At 41.8% G+C, this 18,300-nt stretch overlaps 1 protein-coding gene across 1 annotated transcript in view; it reads right to left on the reverse strand.

Moving 5' to 3' along the window:
• Positions 1-3,663: 3,663 nt before the first annotated feature.
• Positions 3,664-18,300, reverse strand: part of OXNAD1 (oxidoreductase NAD binding domain containing 1) — a 45,175-nt gene continuing 30,538 nt past the window's right edge. The window contains exons 6-8 of the mRNA XM_007470622.1: positions 5,349-5,591; positions 4,492-4,600; positions 3,664-3,818 (exon numbers count right to left, since the gene is read on the reverse strand). Of these exons, the coding sequence (XP_007470684.1) occupies positions 3,664-3,818; positions 4,492-4,600; positions 5,349-5,591 (507 nt within the window). The remainder of the gene's footprint in view (positions 3,819-4,491; positions 4,601-5,348; positions 5,592-18,300) is intronic.

An 18,300-nucleotide genomic window follows, 5' to 3' on the forward strand; every position in this document is an offset into this window, starting at 1 on the left:
GAAAGTCTATAGGACCAGTGCCCCAGTTTCTTCAATGAAGTGTCTATGGATATGTGTGTGGGGTGGGGAGAGGGGACCGTGGATTGAAAGCAGCTCAAAGGACATATCAACCGAATTGCAACACGTAGACTTTGAGGCAGTGGGGGGAAAAGAACTCAGGAAGGTTGTTTTGATGATATTAAGGAATCACTGTTACTTGTGCCGAGTGTGATGATGGCACGGTGGTCACATTGAGGTGACATGGCTGTTATACCCTGAAGAATTTACAGGTGACATGATATGATTTCTAGGATTTACTTCAAAATACTCCTGAAACATCAAAACACAATGACGTTGAGGGCAGACAAAAATAAACAGCAGAATGTTGGTAATCAGTGAAGCTGGGTGATGGATGTATAATTCTACTGTCTTGTCTACTTTGGTGTATCTTTGAACATTTTCATAATAAGACCTTTTTTTTTTTTCTTTCAGAGTAGGGGCTACTGACCAGAAACAGGGTCCCAGGGAACATCTTTATCTCGGAGCTCCACGTCCACCTAAAGACACCCTGTGGATGAGGAAGTACCCTGTGCCTCAGAGAAAGCCCCTTTAATGGCAGACTATTTGCGAAAGGCCAAGGTATTTGATCCATTTTCTGGTGAGTGTTAGCGTTCATTCTAACACAAAATTTGAGAAAGTCCCACACATCAGCTTAACCTATCTTATGAGTAGACTCTGAAAGGGTCTCATGTCCCAAGAAAAAACATCCTTTCACAAACTCATAAGGCCAGAAGGATCCTTAAGAATGCCTTTAAAACAGCCCATCAGCTCTGGGCAGGTCCTCTCACCCATGTAAGAAGTATCTACTAAGTACTTACCATGTGCCAAAATGAGTGCTGAACAAGACAGAGCCCTACCATGTGCAGGTTACAGGCAGGTAGACTAAACCTGCGCCATCCAGCCTCTTACATCCTTCCTGAATAGGATGAGGAAAAGCAAAGTAATAACACACTCACACTCATGCACTGCTCTACCGAGCACTTCATATGTTTCATCACCTTTAATCCCCATAACAGCCCTAACGAGGGAGGCGGTATTATTACCTCTGTTTCACACGCAGGGGCACATATGTGCCCACGTGTAATTACAAACTGAGGCATCACGCAGGTCAGTGACGTGCTCCAGGTCATCTACCCAGTACGTGGCAGAGCTGAGATCTGAACCCAAGCAGCCTGGCTCACAGGCTCTCTCCAGTTGAAATTCTCAGCCACCACCCTATAAATTCCAAGTCACCCTGGCAGGACTTAATTTGAGGACCAAAGAGATTCTCACTGGCCCAGCAAGCAAGGGCAAAAGGACATCCTTGACCAGTGGACCAGATATACTGTTCAGCACTCAGCACCAGAAAGAACAGAGCTGGAAGGAGCTACAGTCTAGGCAAAGGTCATGACCTGGCCCCTCAGCGATTTACAGATGGCGACAGTGTCTGGCAGGGTGGCAGGCAGAGCTGGGATCTCCAGGACAGGTGGCCCTCGCTCTATGACACAACACCGGGCACACAGGCCCCCTGTCCCAGGCCACACTGAAGCTACTCCCCGGCATCTCCACTCCCAACACAGAAAGGCCTGGGGCGGACTCCCTCTCGGTAGCTGGGTGTCCCCTCCCTACCAGCTGCCCTGGCCAGTGGGCAGAAGGGCCCGGCCCTGTGGTGCTCCCACGCCCTTGAACCTCAGCATGCTCTGCCCTCAAGGCCAGCCCTCAGCCTGGACACTTTGGGGCCAATGGGTGACTCAGGCTCCTTAGGGAGGTCAGAGCTCCTCATGTTCCCCTCACCTCTAAAATGGTGACGATCATTGCCCTGAACGGACTCTCATGTTCCTGTCGGGTCAAGGGTCCCCCTCTCCTCCTGCGGAATTCAAATCTGGGATTGAAACAGTTGACAAATGATCCCTGCTTAAAACAAAATTCAAAACAGGGCAGAGGCTAGAACGGTGATGCTAGCCGTCGCCAGACCCCATAAGTCAGTGATGTGTTTAAGCCCTGGAGTCCCATGAGACCTGCAACCCCAGAGAGGAGAAAGGGTCTCCTGCCCTCTCATCAGCTAGAGAACAGAATCCTCTCCATGGACCCCCGCATTCCGGCTCTGGTCTGCCCTTCTTCCCAGACCCCCCTTACCTCATGGGGTTCTCCAGGAAGGTGGCCATGGTCTGAGACTGCCTGTCACAGAAAGGAGGGCCTGGCCTGAGCCCAGGGACTTATTTCAGGTTTTTTAAACTCTAAACAGAGATAAGAAGTAAAGTCTGCTTTCTAGCAGTTCCACCAGAGCAGCCTTAGGACGATGCTCTCCACTCTGTCCATGCATCCTGGGGACCACCTCCCAACCCCAGGCTTAGCAAGGGATTAAACGGTAGTTGCTTTCTTTTAGTCACTCAACAGGTATGTGAGAAGCTGCTGTGCCAGGAACAACCTTGGCAAAAGAATGAAATAAAAGGCAGAGGAACAGGGTTTGGAATTGGCTCTGTACCCCCTAATCAATGCTAGGCACATTTCTATAGCCAGCCAGCCAAGCCACTAAAGGCAGATTCAACAGGGAACACGCAGTCATCCTTGCCTTTGTCCCAAACAAGAAGCTGCCTCCCACATGTAGCACTGAGGCAGGTGGCCAAAGACACAGACCCCAGGAAAGGTTTCATCTGAGAAGAAACTAACAATTAGGATACATACTGAGGTTGTTTATTAACATGAAGCAAATATGCTGGATGTTCAATTCCGTAAAGCAGTTTTCCTAATAATTTTCTATTTCCAAACCCAACTTCTGAAGAAGCAAGGCTGCAGGCCACAATAAGGTAAACTAAAACATTAAATTTTTATTTATTTATTTTTGGCTGCGTTGGGTCTTTGTTGCTGCGCGTGGGCTTTCTCTAGTTGAAGCAAGCAGGGGCTACTCTTCGTTGCGGTGCGCAGGTTTCTCACTGCGGTGGCTTCCCTTGTTGCAGAGCATGGGCTCGAGGCACACACGCTTCAGCAGCTGTGGCACGCAGGCTCAGGAGTTGTGGCACGTGGACTTAGCTGCTCCATGGCATGTGGGATCTTCCCGGACCAGGGCTTGAACCCGTGTCCCCTGCATTGACAGGCGGATTCTTAACCACTGTGCCACCAAGGAAGTCCCTAAGACTTGCATTGACAGGCGGATTCTTAACCACTGTGCCACCAAGGAAGTCCCTAAGACATTAAATATAATAAAGCATTTCAAGTGAAATTACGTTTAAATTTATTCAACATAAGATATATAGGTTGTTATCAAATAATTTAAAGATAGCCTACATTTCACACACAAAACTATATTTTCATATGACTGAATAAAAGTCTATGTCTTTTTTTCCCTTAAGGGGAAAGAAAATCCCTATTGACCAATTCGAGGTACATCATGAGATAATCAAGCAGTTATTCATAAAAGAAAGTCAACATAGTGAAAATCAGTTTAATCAATGAAGTTTTTGCAACAAGTTTATCATTTAAGTCTGTCAGCTGGTTTTTCTTGTTTCTCCAACCGGTCACTGAGTTCACAGCCTTAAAAACTAAGACTGGGTAGAGGTAAATTCATCCACCACGAATCACAGAGTGTACTGTCTGTCCCTGTCCTCGTGGACCTCCATCCCACCCTTCTGCACCTGCGCCTGCCCCCTACCACCACTTCTCAAAGTAGATGTGCTCTTTGGGAACGTGGCTGCTCTCCAGTTCCTTGGAGAAGAAGTCTGTCATGGGAGGTGGGCCACAAATGTAGAACAAGGTCTCTTTTGAAATATGATATCTTATCTCCTTCTCCGTTATTCTTCCTTCTACCAAAAAACAGAATAAACACCAATTTAAGCCAGACATGTCTGTACTGAAAAGAGGAAGGACTAACCACAACTCGGCAACAGCGTTTATTTTCAGTAACTAAGCTCAGTGGGTCGCGTCCTGAGTCATCAGCATTCCGGCTCCTGCTGGTGTCCGGGCCGGACCCAAGCAGAGAGCGCGTCTCCAGGTTTCCTGAATCCACGGCAAGCAATGAGGGCAGCTGATCATAATGCACTCACCAGACAGGGCCAGGGAGCATACTGATCTTTGGGAGAGATTCAAAACTGCCTTCAGCAAAGTAAATAAACTGCTTTGTGAGAACTCCTCCCAGGGAGGGGAAACCACGAGAAATTTAAATTACTAGTAATGGCAAATGGAATTGATTCAGTCAAAGCCGGAGTATAATTCTTTGTATGCATACTACGGCGATGACGCAAAGGTCCCCTAAAAAATGCAGAAAATAAATTTTAATATGGGCAGCAGGAGATCTGTATATAATAAGTAAATCCAACTAACCTCTCCGTATTTTTCCATGATGAATCGTCTCTCAATTCCCCAAGTAGTGACATTCCCAGCCAGCAACTCCCAGCAATAAAGCATCTACACTCAACCAACTGGCACATCCACAAAATAACGGTGTGGATACAGTCAAAACATCTTTAGGGGACTCACCCGTGATGTATGGCTTGAGGTCTGCACTGATTTGTGTAGTCTGTTTTGTAACATGCAAACTGCATGCAATCTTCTCAGGAAATTCATTTACTAAATCAAGGATATTTTTCTGGAATGTCAAACATATTTGGTCACACTACAATTTAAAAAAATCAAAACAGATGTGCACCCCCAGGGACGCTGAACCTCCACTGCCATTCCACACACGTCTGCCCCTCCGCTCTCTAGTTAGAGGGATATTGTTTGCAGCCGAGCAGGCCAGAGCATTCAGAGTACAGAGGGCTATTTGGCTTTAATTGAAATCTGAATATGCTAACAAACATATTACTAACTCTCCGGGAGTTTTTTCTTTTTCCTTTTTCTCAGGCGTGGGCAATTAAGCAGCAGTTTCACTGACCACAGTTGTGTCTTTTAACTGTTTCTGTTCTTTTGTTCATCCTTGCAGCTGCAAAGCAACCCAGAGTGAAACCCTTCTCCTGTCAAATGGATTTAGTTTCCACAGATGCAAACGCTGGGGGTTTCACATACCCAGCTGGGTCTCACCTACTCCTGTGCCATCTGAGCCCAGCCGTAGTCCTCGTGACTTTCTGGGGAACCCCAGCGCCACGCTGACTTTCCTGCTCGTCCACCTCCTGATTCAAGCCCCCAGCCCTGCCCTCTCCTGTCACTGCACTGGGAGCCTCCTCAGCACTAGCTTTTTAAATTGTCCTGGGCCTCATTTGAACATGATTCAGCCTTTCCAGCCTCTGAACTATTGCAGAGAAGACGGAATGGAGACAAGAAAGGTCCGCGGACACTAATACCATGATGCGAGTCTGCTCACAGCAAGCTATGGGACACACACACTCCTCCCTTACCTTGAACAGGAGCTCACTGGTGTTTTTTGCACTGTAGAACAGTCTGATTGTTCCAATCTCATACCCACGTCCCTTGTTCGCCCGTTCTCTGTGGAGGTCTGCTGCGTGCCGCAGGATGGAAAGCAGAGGGTTAATTCCAACTCCTCCCGCAATCAACACAAGGTTTCTAGAGGCGTCTGCAGGCTGAGGGTCAAAGAAGAACTCTCCACCCACTCTCATGGCCACTTCTGAGTCCAGTGTACACTGAGTGGGGAGAGAAACGAGCCTTTAATGCTGTGTAGCAAAGGTCTTAAACCATGTTCTTCCTTCGGAAAGCAGAGTGCATCCATCTCCTATATTCTGGTCAGTTTTAGGGCCATTTTTACAGCTTGCTCTCAGTTCTCGCAGGGCCGTGAATTGTTCCCACCTGTGCCTCATACAGGCCATGTGTTCCTCCACCTTCATGATGCAGGCTGCACAGACACTCTGGTGTTGAGAAACGGAGGCTCGCTTCAGGAATCCTGCCATTTGTTAACTTCTCAGGTGCTGAACTAACTGGGTTGTGCAAAGAGGCACTGGGCCCAGGGGACAGCCCTGAAATATGAGTGTCCTTTTCTGAGCTGTGCGCCTGTGCTCTGATTAAAGCCTTGGAGCTGAGAGGCGGGATGGGGCTACCCTGGGCTCATCAGGGCTGAAGAGTGTGGGTCCCCGGGCTTCCTCCTGGCCGCCAGCAGGGAACAGCCAGGCTGCTCCACAGGCTGAGGCCAGCACTGCGGTCCTGCTCAGTGCTGTCAGCTTCTCCCTGGAGCAGAACAGGCAGCCAGAGGTTCCAGCCTAGGGGTTGAGTACCAATCACACCCACCCAGGTAAAGCAGCTACAACTGGGTGAGGTCACTTACACCAGAGATACGATCAGAGCTGAATGCACTGGTTCTCCATGGGGGCGGTACTGCCCCTGAGGGAGGTGTTTTGGAAATCTGTGGTGACACTTTTTTCAGGTCATGATGACTTGGGGAATCCAACTGGCATTTAGAGGGCAGGGCCAGAGACACCAGATGTACTGTGAAGTTAGTGGTGCCCCGAAGCTGGCTCCTACTAAGCGGATGGTTAAATCTGCAGGAATTCTGTGGGCCAGTTTCTACTGGTAGTTTGATGCCAGCCACTGTGGGAGTATTTATAGCACAGAAATCAGCAAATGAGGCAAACGAGGGCTTTTAAGTCAGAGAGCTGGTGTGGCGGCACACCAGTCTCTGTGATGCACAGGGCTGCCCTACACAGACTTCTAAAAGACCCATGGGACGTACATGCAGGTGAAAACTGGTTTGGAACGATCTGAGACTAGACCCTAAATCATTTTACAAAAAAACTCGACCACAGAGCAGACAGCAGAAGCAAGAAGAACGACAATCCTGCAGCCTGTGGAACAAAAACCACATTGACAGAAAGATAGACAAGATGAAAAGGCAGAGGGCTATGTACCAGATGAAGGAACAAGATAAAACCCCAGAAAAACAACTAAATGAAGTGGAGATAGGCAACATTCCAGAAAGAGAATTCAGAATAATGACAGTGAAGATGATCCAGGACCTCAGAAAAAGAATGGAGGCAAAGATCAAGAAGATGCAAGAAATGTTTAACAAAGACCTAGAAAAATTAAAGAACAAACAAACAGAGATTAACAATACAATAATTGAAATGAAAACTACACTAGAAGGAATCAACAGCAGAATAACTGAGGCAGAAGAATGGATAAGTGACCTGGAAGACACAATGGTGGAACTCACTGCTGTGGAATAGAATAAAGATAAAAGAATGAAAAGAAATGAAGACAGCCTAAGAGACCTCTGGGACAACGTTAAACACAACAACATTCGCATTACAGGGGTCCCAGAAGGAGACGACAGAGAGAAAGGACCCGAGAAAGTATTTGAAGAGATGATAGTCGAAAACTTCCCTAACATGGGAAAGGAAATAGCCACCCAAGTCCAGGAAGTGCAGAGAGTCCCATACAGGATAAACCCAAGGAGAAACATGCCAAGACACACAGTAATCAAATTGGCAAAAATTAAAGACAAAGAAAAATCAGTGAAAGCAGCAAGGGAAAAGTGACAAATAACATACAAGGGAACTCCCATAAGGTTAACAGCTGATTTCTCAGCAGAAACTCTACAAGCCAGAAGGTAGTGGCATGACATATATAAAGTGATGAAAGGGAAGAACCTACAACCAAGATTACTCTACCCAGCAAGGATCTCATTCAGATTCGATGGAGAAATCAAAAGCTTTACAGACAAGCAAAAGCTAAGAGAATTCAGCACCACCAAACCAGGTCTACAACAAATGCTAAAGGAACTTTTCTAAGGGGGAAACACAAGAGAAGAAAAGGACCTACAGAAACAAACCCAAAACAATTAAGAAAATGGTCATAGGAACATACGCATCGATAATTACCTTAAACGTGAATGGATTAAATGCTCCAACCAAAAGACACAGGCTCACTGAATGGATACAAAAACAAGACCCATATATATATATGCTGTCTACAAGAGACCCACTTCAGACCTGGGGACACATACAGACTGAAAGCAAGGGGATGGAAAAAGATATTCCATGCAAATGGAAATCAAAAGAAAGCTGGAGTAGCAATACTCATATCAGGTAAAATAGACTTTAAAGAACGTTACAAGAGACAAGGAAGGACACTACATAATGATCAAGCAATCAATCCAAGAAGAAGATATAACAATTATAAATATATATGCACCCAACATAGGAGCACCTCAATACATAAGGCAACTGCTAACAGCTATAAAAGAGGAAATCAACAGTAACACAATAATACTTTAACACCTCACTTACACCAATGGACAGATCATCCAAACAGAAAATTAATAAGGAAACACAAGCTTTAAATGACACAAAAGACCAGACAGATTTGATATTTATAGGACATTCAATGCAAAAACAGCAGATTACACTTTCTTCTCAAGTGCGCATGGAACATTCTCCAGGACAGATCACATCTTGGGTCACAAATCAAGTCTCAGTAAATTTAAGAATACTGAAATCATATCAAGCATCTTTTCTGACCACAATGCTATGAGTTTAGAAATTACAGGGAAAAAAACGGTAAAAACCACAAACACATGGAGCCTAAACAATACGTTACTAAATAACCAAGAGATCACTGAAGAAATCAAAGAGGAAATCAAAAAAATACCTAGAGACAAATGACAATGAAAACAGAATGATCCAAACCCTATGGGATGCAGCAAAAGCAGTTCTAAGAGGTTAAATTTATAGCAATACAAGCCTACCTCAAGAAACAAGAAAAATCTCAAATAAACAATCTAACCTTACACTTAAAAGAACTAGAGAAAGAAGAACAAACAAAACCCAAAGTTAGTAGAAGGAAAGAAATCATAAAGATCAGAGCAGAAATAAATGAAATAGAAACAAAGAAAACAACAGCAAAGGTCAATAAAACTAAAAGCTGGTTCTTTGAGAAGATAAACAAAATTGATAAACCATTAGCCAGACTCATCAAGAAAAGGAGGGAGAGGACTCAAATCAATAAAATTAGAAATGAAAAAGGAGAAGTTACAACAGACACTGCAAAAATACAAAGCGCCCTAGGAGACTACTACAAGCAACTCTATGCCAATAAAATGGACAACTTGGAAGAAATGGACAAATTCTTAGAAAGGTATAAGCTTCCAAGACTGAACCAGGAAGAAACAGAAAATATAAGCAGACCAATCACAAGTAATGAAATTGAAACTGATTAAAAATCTTCCAACAAAAATCCAGGACCAGATGGCTTCACAGGTGAATTCTACCAAACATTTAGAGAAGAGCTAACACCCATCCTTCTCAAACTCTTCCAAAACACTGCAGAGGAAGGAACACTCCCAAACTCATTCTATAAGACCACCATCACTCTGTTACCAAAACCAAAGATACTACAAAAACAGAAAATTACAAACCAATATCACTGATGAATATAGATGCAAAAATCCTCAACAAAATACTAGCAAACAGAATCCAACAACACATTAAAAGGATCATACACCATGATCCAGTGGGATTTATCCCAGGGATACAAGGATTCTTCAGTATACGCAAATCAATCAATGTGATACACCATATTAACAAACTGAAGAATAAAAACCATATGATCATCTCAATAGATGCAGAAAAAGCTTTTGACAAAATTCAACACCCATTTATGATAAAAACGCTCCAGAAAGCAGGCATAGAGGGAACCTTCCTCAACATAATAAAGGCCATATACGACAAGCCCACAGCAAACATCATTCTCAATGGCGAAAAACTGAAAGCATTTCTTCTAAGATCAGGAACAAGACAAAGATGTCCACTCTCACCGCTATTATTCAACATAGTTGCAGGATACAAAATTAATGCACAGAAATCTCTGGCATTCCTATACATAAATGATGAAACATCTGAAAGAGAAATTAAGGAAACACTCCCATTTACCACTGCAACACAAAGAATAAAATACCTAGGAATAAACCTACCTAGGGAGACAAAAGACCTGTATGCAGAAAACTACAGGACAGTGATGAAAGAAATTAAAGATGACACCAACAGATGGAGAGATATACCATGTTCTTGGATTGGAAGAATAAATATTGTGAAAATGACTATACTTCCCAAGCAACCTACAGATTCAATGCAATCCCTATCTAATTACCAATGGCATTTTTTACAAAACTAGAAAAAATCTTAACATTTGTATGGAGACACAAAAGACCCCGAATAGCCAAAGCAATCTTGAGGGAAAAAAACGGAGCTGGAGGAATCAGACTCCCTGACTTCAGACTATACTATAAAGCTACAGTAATCTAGACAATATGGTACTGGCACAAAAACAGAAACATAGATCAATGGAACAGGATAGAAAGCCCAGAGATATACCCATGCACCTATGGTCAACTAATCTATGACAAAGGAGACAAGGATATACAAGAGAAAAAACACTCTCTTCAATAAGTGGTGCTGGGAAAACTGGACAGCTCCATGTAGAAGAATGAAATTAGAACACTCCCTAACACCATACACAAAAATAAACTCAAAATGGATTAGAGACCTAAATGTAAGACCATACACTATAAAACTCTTAGAGGAAAACATAGGAAGAACACTCTTTGACATAAATCACAGCAAGACCTTTTTTGATCCACCTCCTAGAGTAATGGAAATAAAAACAAAAATAAACAAATGGAACCTAATGAAACTTAAAAGCTTTTGCAAAGCAAAGGAAACTACAAACAAGACAAAAAGACAACCCTCAGAATGAGAGAAAATATTTGCAAACAAATCAATGGACAAAGGATTAATCTCCAAAATATATAAACAGCTCATGCAGCTCAAAATTAAACAAACAAACGACCCAATCAAAAGAATGGGCAGAAGACCTAAATAGACATTTCTCCAAAGAAGACATACAGATGGCCAAGAAGCACATGAAACGCTGCTCAACATCACTAATTACTAGAGAAATGCAAATCAAAACTACAATGAGGTATCACCTCACACCAGTTAGAATGGGCATCAGGGGAAAATCTACAAACAACAAATGCTGGAGAGGGTGTGTAGAAAAGGGAACTCTCTTGCACTGCTGATGGGAATGTAAATTAATACAGCCACTATGGAGAACAGTATGGAGGTTCCTTAAAAAACTAAAATTAGAATTACCATATGACCCAGCAATCCCAGTACTGGGCATATACCCAGAGAAAACCATAATTCAAAAAGACACATTTACCCCAATGTTCATTGCAGCACTATTTACAATAGCCAGGACATGGAAGCAACCTAAATGTCCATCGACAGACAAACAGATAAAGAAGATGTGGGACATATATACAATGGAATATTACTCAGCCATAAAAAGTAACAAAATTGGGTCATTTGTAGAGACATGGTAAGATCTAGAGACTGTCATACAGAGTGAAGTAAGTCAGAAATAGAAAAACAAATATAGCATATTAACACATATATGTGGAACCTAGAAAGATGGTACAGATGAACCAGTTTGCAGGGCAGAAATTGAGACACAGATGTAGAGAACAAATGTATGGACACCAAGGGGGTAAAGCAGCGGGGGCTGGGGGCTGGTGGTGTGATGAATTGGGAGATTGGGATTGACATATATACACTGACATGTACAAAATGGATAACTAATAAGAACCTGCTGTATAAAAAACAAAAACAGAGGGCTTCCCTGGTGGCGCAGTGGTTGAGAGTCCACCTGCTGATGCAGGGAACATGGGTTCGTGCCCCGGTCCGGGAAGATCCCACATGCCGTGGAGCAGCTGGGCCCGTGAGCCATGGCCTCTGAGCCTGCGCGTCCGGAGTCTGTGCTCCGCAACGGGAGAGGCCACAACAGGGAGAGGCCCACATACCCCCAAAAAAAAAAAAAAAAAAAAAAAACCAGAAACAAAAACAAGTCAAAGTATTGTTTGCCTGGATCTAACGTGGTCTGAATTTTCCAGAATGTCACTGCCATGTAGATTGTATGTTGTTGTGTCCAGAAATTTACCAAACATGTTCACTATTCTGGAGAACCACATCCTAGTGTACAGCACATATGTGTGGTCATTCTGTTGCCAGGAAACACCTGTACCACCTGCATCTGTATACGTGTATTCACGGTGATCCTACACTGAGGAACAGCAACCTGCCTACCTCATTCTACCTTCTAGTTTAGACATGTCCCACCATTTAGACACTGAAATACAGTCTTTGATTATGGATCACTTTCCTTTATTTCTCCTTTGTATTGTATTTAGAGAATTGTGTCATATTTTAAATATATTTATTTAATATATGTACCTATGTACATATGTACCTACTAACTTTGAATTTCATTTCAGAAATGAAAGGGGGCATTGGATCCAGCAGTGTTGAGAACCCTTAATTTGGAGAAAAACACACTGATTTAGGAGTCAGAAAGCTAACTTTTAATCACAGCCCCTATGAAATCCAGCAAGTCCCTTCACTCCTCTCAGCCTCTGCTGCTGCACCTGGAAAATGGGTTCCAACCCCTGTCCTGCTCACCCCCCAGGGCCATGGTGGGCACTGCATGACACTGTGGGGGAACCCCTGCTGGCAGCAAGCACTACATGGAGGGTATTTTGGTCATGTGGCTGTCACAGAAGAAAAATCATAGGGGGTGCCTGCTTCCTTCTTCCCTGTCACCAAAAAACAGAACTTAAGAATAAAGAAATCATTTATACTAGGAGCATTCTTGACACAAGTCAACTGAGTAGACTCCCTCAGTTCAGGCACTTTCTGAAGACCAACCCTGAGTGCTCACCTGGTGCCTTGCCTGACAGGTACACAGTAAGTACTTTTTGATATGAATTTAATTTGGGGCTCTACAACTTAAAGAACTAAACTTAGAGAAAATCTAAGAAAAAATGAAAATTATGTGAATTCACAGAACAGGTCCTTTTTGGTCAAGAACTGTTGAATGGAAATCCTTTCTCTGAGGGAGAAAAAAAAAACCCATCTGAACTTAACTATTTTAAAGATGCAGGAGATTTTTACATGAAGGACGGTACATGGGTTTTCATTTTTGACCGAAGAAATTAGCAGCAAGGGTGCATTCATTCTTTTAGGAATAACTAAAATCTAGGAATTGCTACACTGTCTTCCAAAGTGCTTTAAAATGCTCTTCCCTTTCAAGTCTTGAAAATAGAAATCTGTGGAGGCTCTGTCTAATGATGACAGCAGAGTTAATCTCTCTCCCCTCCTCTCCTTCTTGCCTGTACATTTCTCTTTATCTCTAAGAATCTAATAGTAAAAGAGACTAAGAAACAAGACAGAAATAATTCCCTCCAGTGGTCACCTTCAGAGTGCTTAGTAATGACACCAAACAAAACCTTTAGGTTACTGTTTTTAGAAACCAGAGCATTTTCAACCCTTCAGTTGTCAAGAAAATATGCCCCAGAGAAAGATAATAATCAAGAAGCCTGTAGTCTCCTTACTGACAAAATAATCTTCAGTAGATCTATCTCCTAATTTGCTAGCATCTGGAAAGAATCAAAAGCCATCTTTGTCTTTTGTTGATCAATAAAAACTTCCAGGGTAGCATGAACACGAGACTCAAAAGTGCTGTAGAGTATAAAATGGAAGCGAGTAAAGGGACATTACCTTCAATTACATGGCAATGTATCTAATTTGGAAATAGATTTTCTACTTTTGAAATAAACAACTTTCCTACAGCAACTGGCACCCAGCACACAATAGCTGTCTACAACCCTTTACCCTACCAGGAGCTTGAGCCAAAGCAGAGAAAATAAAGGAAGACGTTTATGGCACTTTATTCCATGTCCCAACACAGCAGCCTGCTGCCACCGAGACACTCACGTGCCTCTATTGTCCACTCTAATAGCTTAATAAGACGAATCCTCAGGAGGAAAACAGACACCTGAGAATGGTTCCAAGAAAAATCTGACTTCATAAAGGCTGTTTGCAACTCCCACTGGGCAGAGTGGAGCAGGCACTACAATTAGGATGTGCACTCAAGCAATGCCACTTGGAGATTTTCTACAGCCTCTTGGAATAAGTTCCTTCACTGAAATGCCAATGAGCCATGAAACCAAGCAGGGAGCTATGAACCAGGAACAGGTCCAGGTCACATAGGCAGCCAACAACTGGAGGGGGCATGTGGCACTAGGAGCCCGGATGGCTAAGCTCCTTTTAGCACTGAGCTCGGGGCACATGGACCCCTTGCTGGTCCCACCCTCAGGGCATACTTTAACAACTCAGGATGCAACCTGGAGATAGTGATGGAGGAAAATCCAAAGAGAATATAAAAAGGAATGAGATAGCGAGGCCACACCAAAGGAAGGACTCAGAAGGTCCTAGGGTAGAAATGTGACAGGATACATTTACAATGGAAATGCTACGGCAAGCAGCTGGAAATGTGTGTAAACAGATACAACCTGATATGTAAAACATAGGAAGAATATTTTTTTATGCTGCTGTAGATTTAGAAATCTTTTATTTTTTACATTATCTTTACGGTAACAGTTTTTTGTTGCTGTACAGTTCTATTAATTTTAACACAAACATAGAGAAGTGTAGCACCAAAATTGATATTGAACAGTTCCATCACCCCCCAAAACTCCCCTATGCTATCCCTTTCTGCTCACACCCTTCCCCACCCTATCCCTTGTCAACCACGTTTCCATCACTGTATTTCTGCCTTCCAGATTGTGGCATAAATGAGATGTATGGGACCTTTGAGACTGGCTTTTTTCACTCAACATAACACCCCTGAGATTCACCTGAGTTGTATTGTGCATCAACAGTTGATCTGTTTTTACTGCTTAATTAACAAATACAGGTGGACCTGGGAGATACTGCAGGTTGGATTCCAGAACACAGCAATAAAGCAAGTACTACAATTAAGTGAGTCACAGCCATTGTTTGGTTGCTGTGCATATAATAGTTATGTTTATAATGCATATAAAAGTTATGTTTAATTATACTTTAGTCTATTAAATGTGCAGTAGCATTATGTCTAAAACAAACATGTACATACCTTAATTAAAAAATACTTTATACTACAAAGCTACAGTAATCAAAACAGTATGGTACTGGCACAAGACAGATAGATCAATGGAACAGGATAGAAAGCCCAGAAATAAACCCACACACTTATGGTCAATTAATCTATGACAAAGGAGGCAAGAATAGACAATGGAGAAAAGACAGTCTCTTCACTAAGTGGTATGGGGAAAACTGGACAGCTACATGTAAAAGAATAAAATTAGAACATTCTCTAACATCATATAGAAAAACAAACTCAAAGTGGATTAAAGACCTAAATGTTAAGACCAGATACTATTAAACTCCTAGAGAAAAACATAGGCAGGACACTCTTTGACATAAATTTCAGCAATATTTTTTTTGGATCCATCTCCTAGAGTAATGGAAATAAAAATAAACAAATGGGACCTAATGAAACTTAAAAGCTTTTGCACAACAAAGGAAACCATAAACAAAACGAAAAGACAACCTATGGACTGGGAGAAAATATTTGCAAACAATGCTACCCACAAGGGATTAACGCCCAAAATATACACACAGCTCATACAACTTAATATCAAAAAAAAAACCCCAATTAAAAAATGGGTAGAAGACCTAAACGGACATTTCTCCAAAGAAGACATACATATGGCCAAAAGGCATATGAAATGATGCTCCATGTCGTTAATTATTAGAGAAATGCAAATCAAAACGACTATGAGGTACCACCTCACTCCAGTCAGAATGGCCATCATCAAAAAATCTACAAATAAATAGTGGCCAGGGTGTGGGGAAAGGCAACCTTCCAAACTGCTGGTAGAAAGGTAAATTGGTGCAGCCACTATAAAGAACAGTATGGAGGTTCCTTAAAAAACTAAAAACAGACTTAGCATATGATCCATCAATCCCACTCCTGGGCATATATCTAGAGATTAGCATATGATCCATCAATCCCACTCCTGAGCATATATCTAGAGAAAACTCTAATTTGAAAAGATACATGCACCGCAAAGTTCATAGCAGACCTATTCACAATAGCCAAGACATGGAAACAACCTAAATGTCCATCAACAGATGAATGGATAAAGAAGATGTGGTACATACATATGATGGAATAATACTCAGCCATAAAAAAAAAGAATGAAATAATGCCATTTGAAGCTACATGGATAGACCTAGAGATTATCATACTAAGTGAAGTGAATGAGACAAAGACAAATACCATACATCACTTGTATGTGGAATCTAAAAAAATAATACAAAAAAACTTATTTACAAAATAGAAATAGACTCATAGACAGAAAACAAAATTACGGCCACCAGAGGGGAAAGTTGGGGAAGGGATAAATTAAGAGTTTGGGATTAACATACATATACTACTGCTATATATAAGACAGATAAACAAGGACCTAGTATATACTACAGGGAACTATATTCAATATCTTGTAATAACCTATAATGGGAAAGAATCTGAAAAAGAATATATATATGTGTGTGTATATATATATATATACACACATACATATATATGTATAGCTGAGTCACTTTGCTGTACATCTGAAACTAACATAACATTGTAAATTAACTATACTTTTTTTTTTTTTTTTTTGCAGTACGTGGGCCTCTCACTGTTGCGGCCTCTCCCGTTGCAGAGCACAGGCTCCGGACGTGCAGGCTCAGCGGCCATGGCTCAGGGGCCCAGCTGCTCCGTGACGTGGGATCTTCCCGGACTGGGGCATGAACCCATGTCCCTTTCATCTGCGGAGCACAGGCTCGGACGTGCAGGCTCAGCGGCCATGGCTCAGGGGCCCAGCTGCTCCGTGACGTGGGATCTTCCCGGACTGGGGCATGAACCCATGTCCCTTTCATCAGCAGGCGGACTCTCAACCACTGCGCCACTAGGGAAGCCCAACTATACTTTAAAAAATGTCTTCATATAAAGAAAACCTTTATTGTTAAAAAAATGCTAACTATCATCTGACAAGGCAGGGTTGCCACAAACATTCAACTGGTAAAAGAACACAATTATCTGCAAAGTGCAGTAAAGTAAGGCACAGTAAAACAAGGTCTGCCTGTATACTGTACGAATGTATTGATATCACAGTTTATTTACCCATTCACCTGCTGAGGGATGTTTTGGTTGTTTCCAGTTTTTGACAATTATGAATAGAACCACTATAAACATTCATGTACAGGTTTTTATATGGACAATTCTTTTGTTTCTCTAGGATGAATACCCAGGAGTGGTATTGCTGGGTATTATGGTAAGTGTATATTTAGTTTCACATGGAACTGCCAAAATACTTTCCAGGATGGCTGTAGTATCTTGCTTTCCTTCTAACAATATAAGCAATTAAGAGTTCCAGTTGCTCCACATCATTGGCAGCACTTGGTATTGTCAATATTTTAAATTTTAGTCATTCTAATAGGTCTGTTAGAGGTATCCCACTAGATATGGTTTTAATCTGCATTTCCCTAATGGTTAATGATGCTGACCATTGTTTCATTGTTTATTTGCCATCCTTATATCCTTTTTAGGGAAGCATCTGTTCAATCCTTTGCCCATTTAAAAATTATGTTTGTTTTATTTTTGCTGCCTTTTGCAAGTTCTTTATATATTCTGGATATGAGTCCTTTGTTGGATATCTAATTTGCAAATACTTTCTCCTAGGCTGTGGCTTCTTTTTGAAAATTCTATTATAGTGTATTTTGCAGAAAAAAATTTTTAATTTTGATTAAGTCCGATATATAAATCTTTCCTCTTAGGGATCTTGCTTTTGGTGTCATGTCTAAGAACTATCTGCCTACCCTGATGTTCAGAATATATCCAGTGTTTTCTTCTAAAACCTTTACTTAGACCTACAATATATTTTGAGTTAACTTTGAATATAAAGTATGAGATTTAGGTCAATGTTCCTTTTTTCTGCATATGGATAGACAACTATTCCAGCACTGTTTGTTGAAAAGGTTATCCTTTCTCCATTGAATTTCTTTAGCACGTCTACCAAAAATCAAAAGGCTGTATGTGTGCCGGTCTACTGAACTCTTTAATCTGTTCCATTGATCTATATGTCTATCCCTTCACCATACCACACTGTTTTTATTACTGTAGCTTTATTTTAATCTTAAATTTGAGTAATGTGATTCCTCCCCTGTTAGTCTTCTTTTTCAAAACTGTTTTTGCTATCCTAGTTCCTCTGCTCTTCCATATAAATTTTAAAATCAGTTTATTTGTATCTACAATATTTGCAATATAGCACATTCCTTTTTGGTAAAGGGGATAAGCAAGTGCCTGAGATGGGATGGAGGTTGTTGGTAAATATAGAAGGCACACTCTAGAAGTAAAGGGGATGGCAGTTAAAAAAAAAGACAAAGGTCAAAAACTAAGAAGACAAATAACTGATCT

This window comes from Lipotes vexillifer, unplaced genomic scaffold (assembly GCF_000442215.2).
Source record: "Lipotes vexillifer unplaced genomic scaffold, Lipotes_vexillifer_v1.1 scaffold418, whole genome shotgun sequence".
Lineage (NCBI taxonomy): Eukaryota > Metazoa > Chordata > Mammalia > Artiodactyla > Lipotidae > Lipotes > Lipotes vexillifer.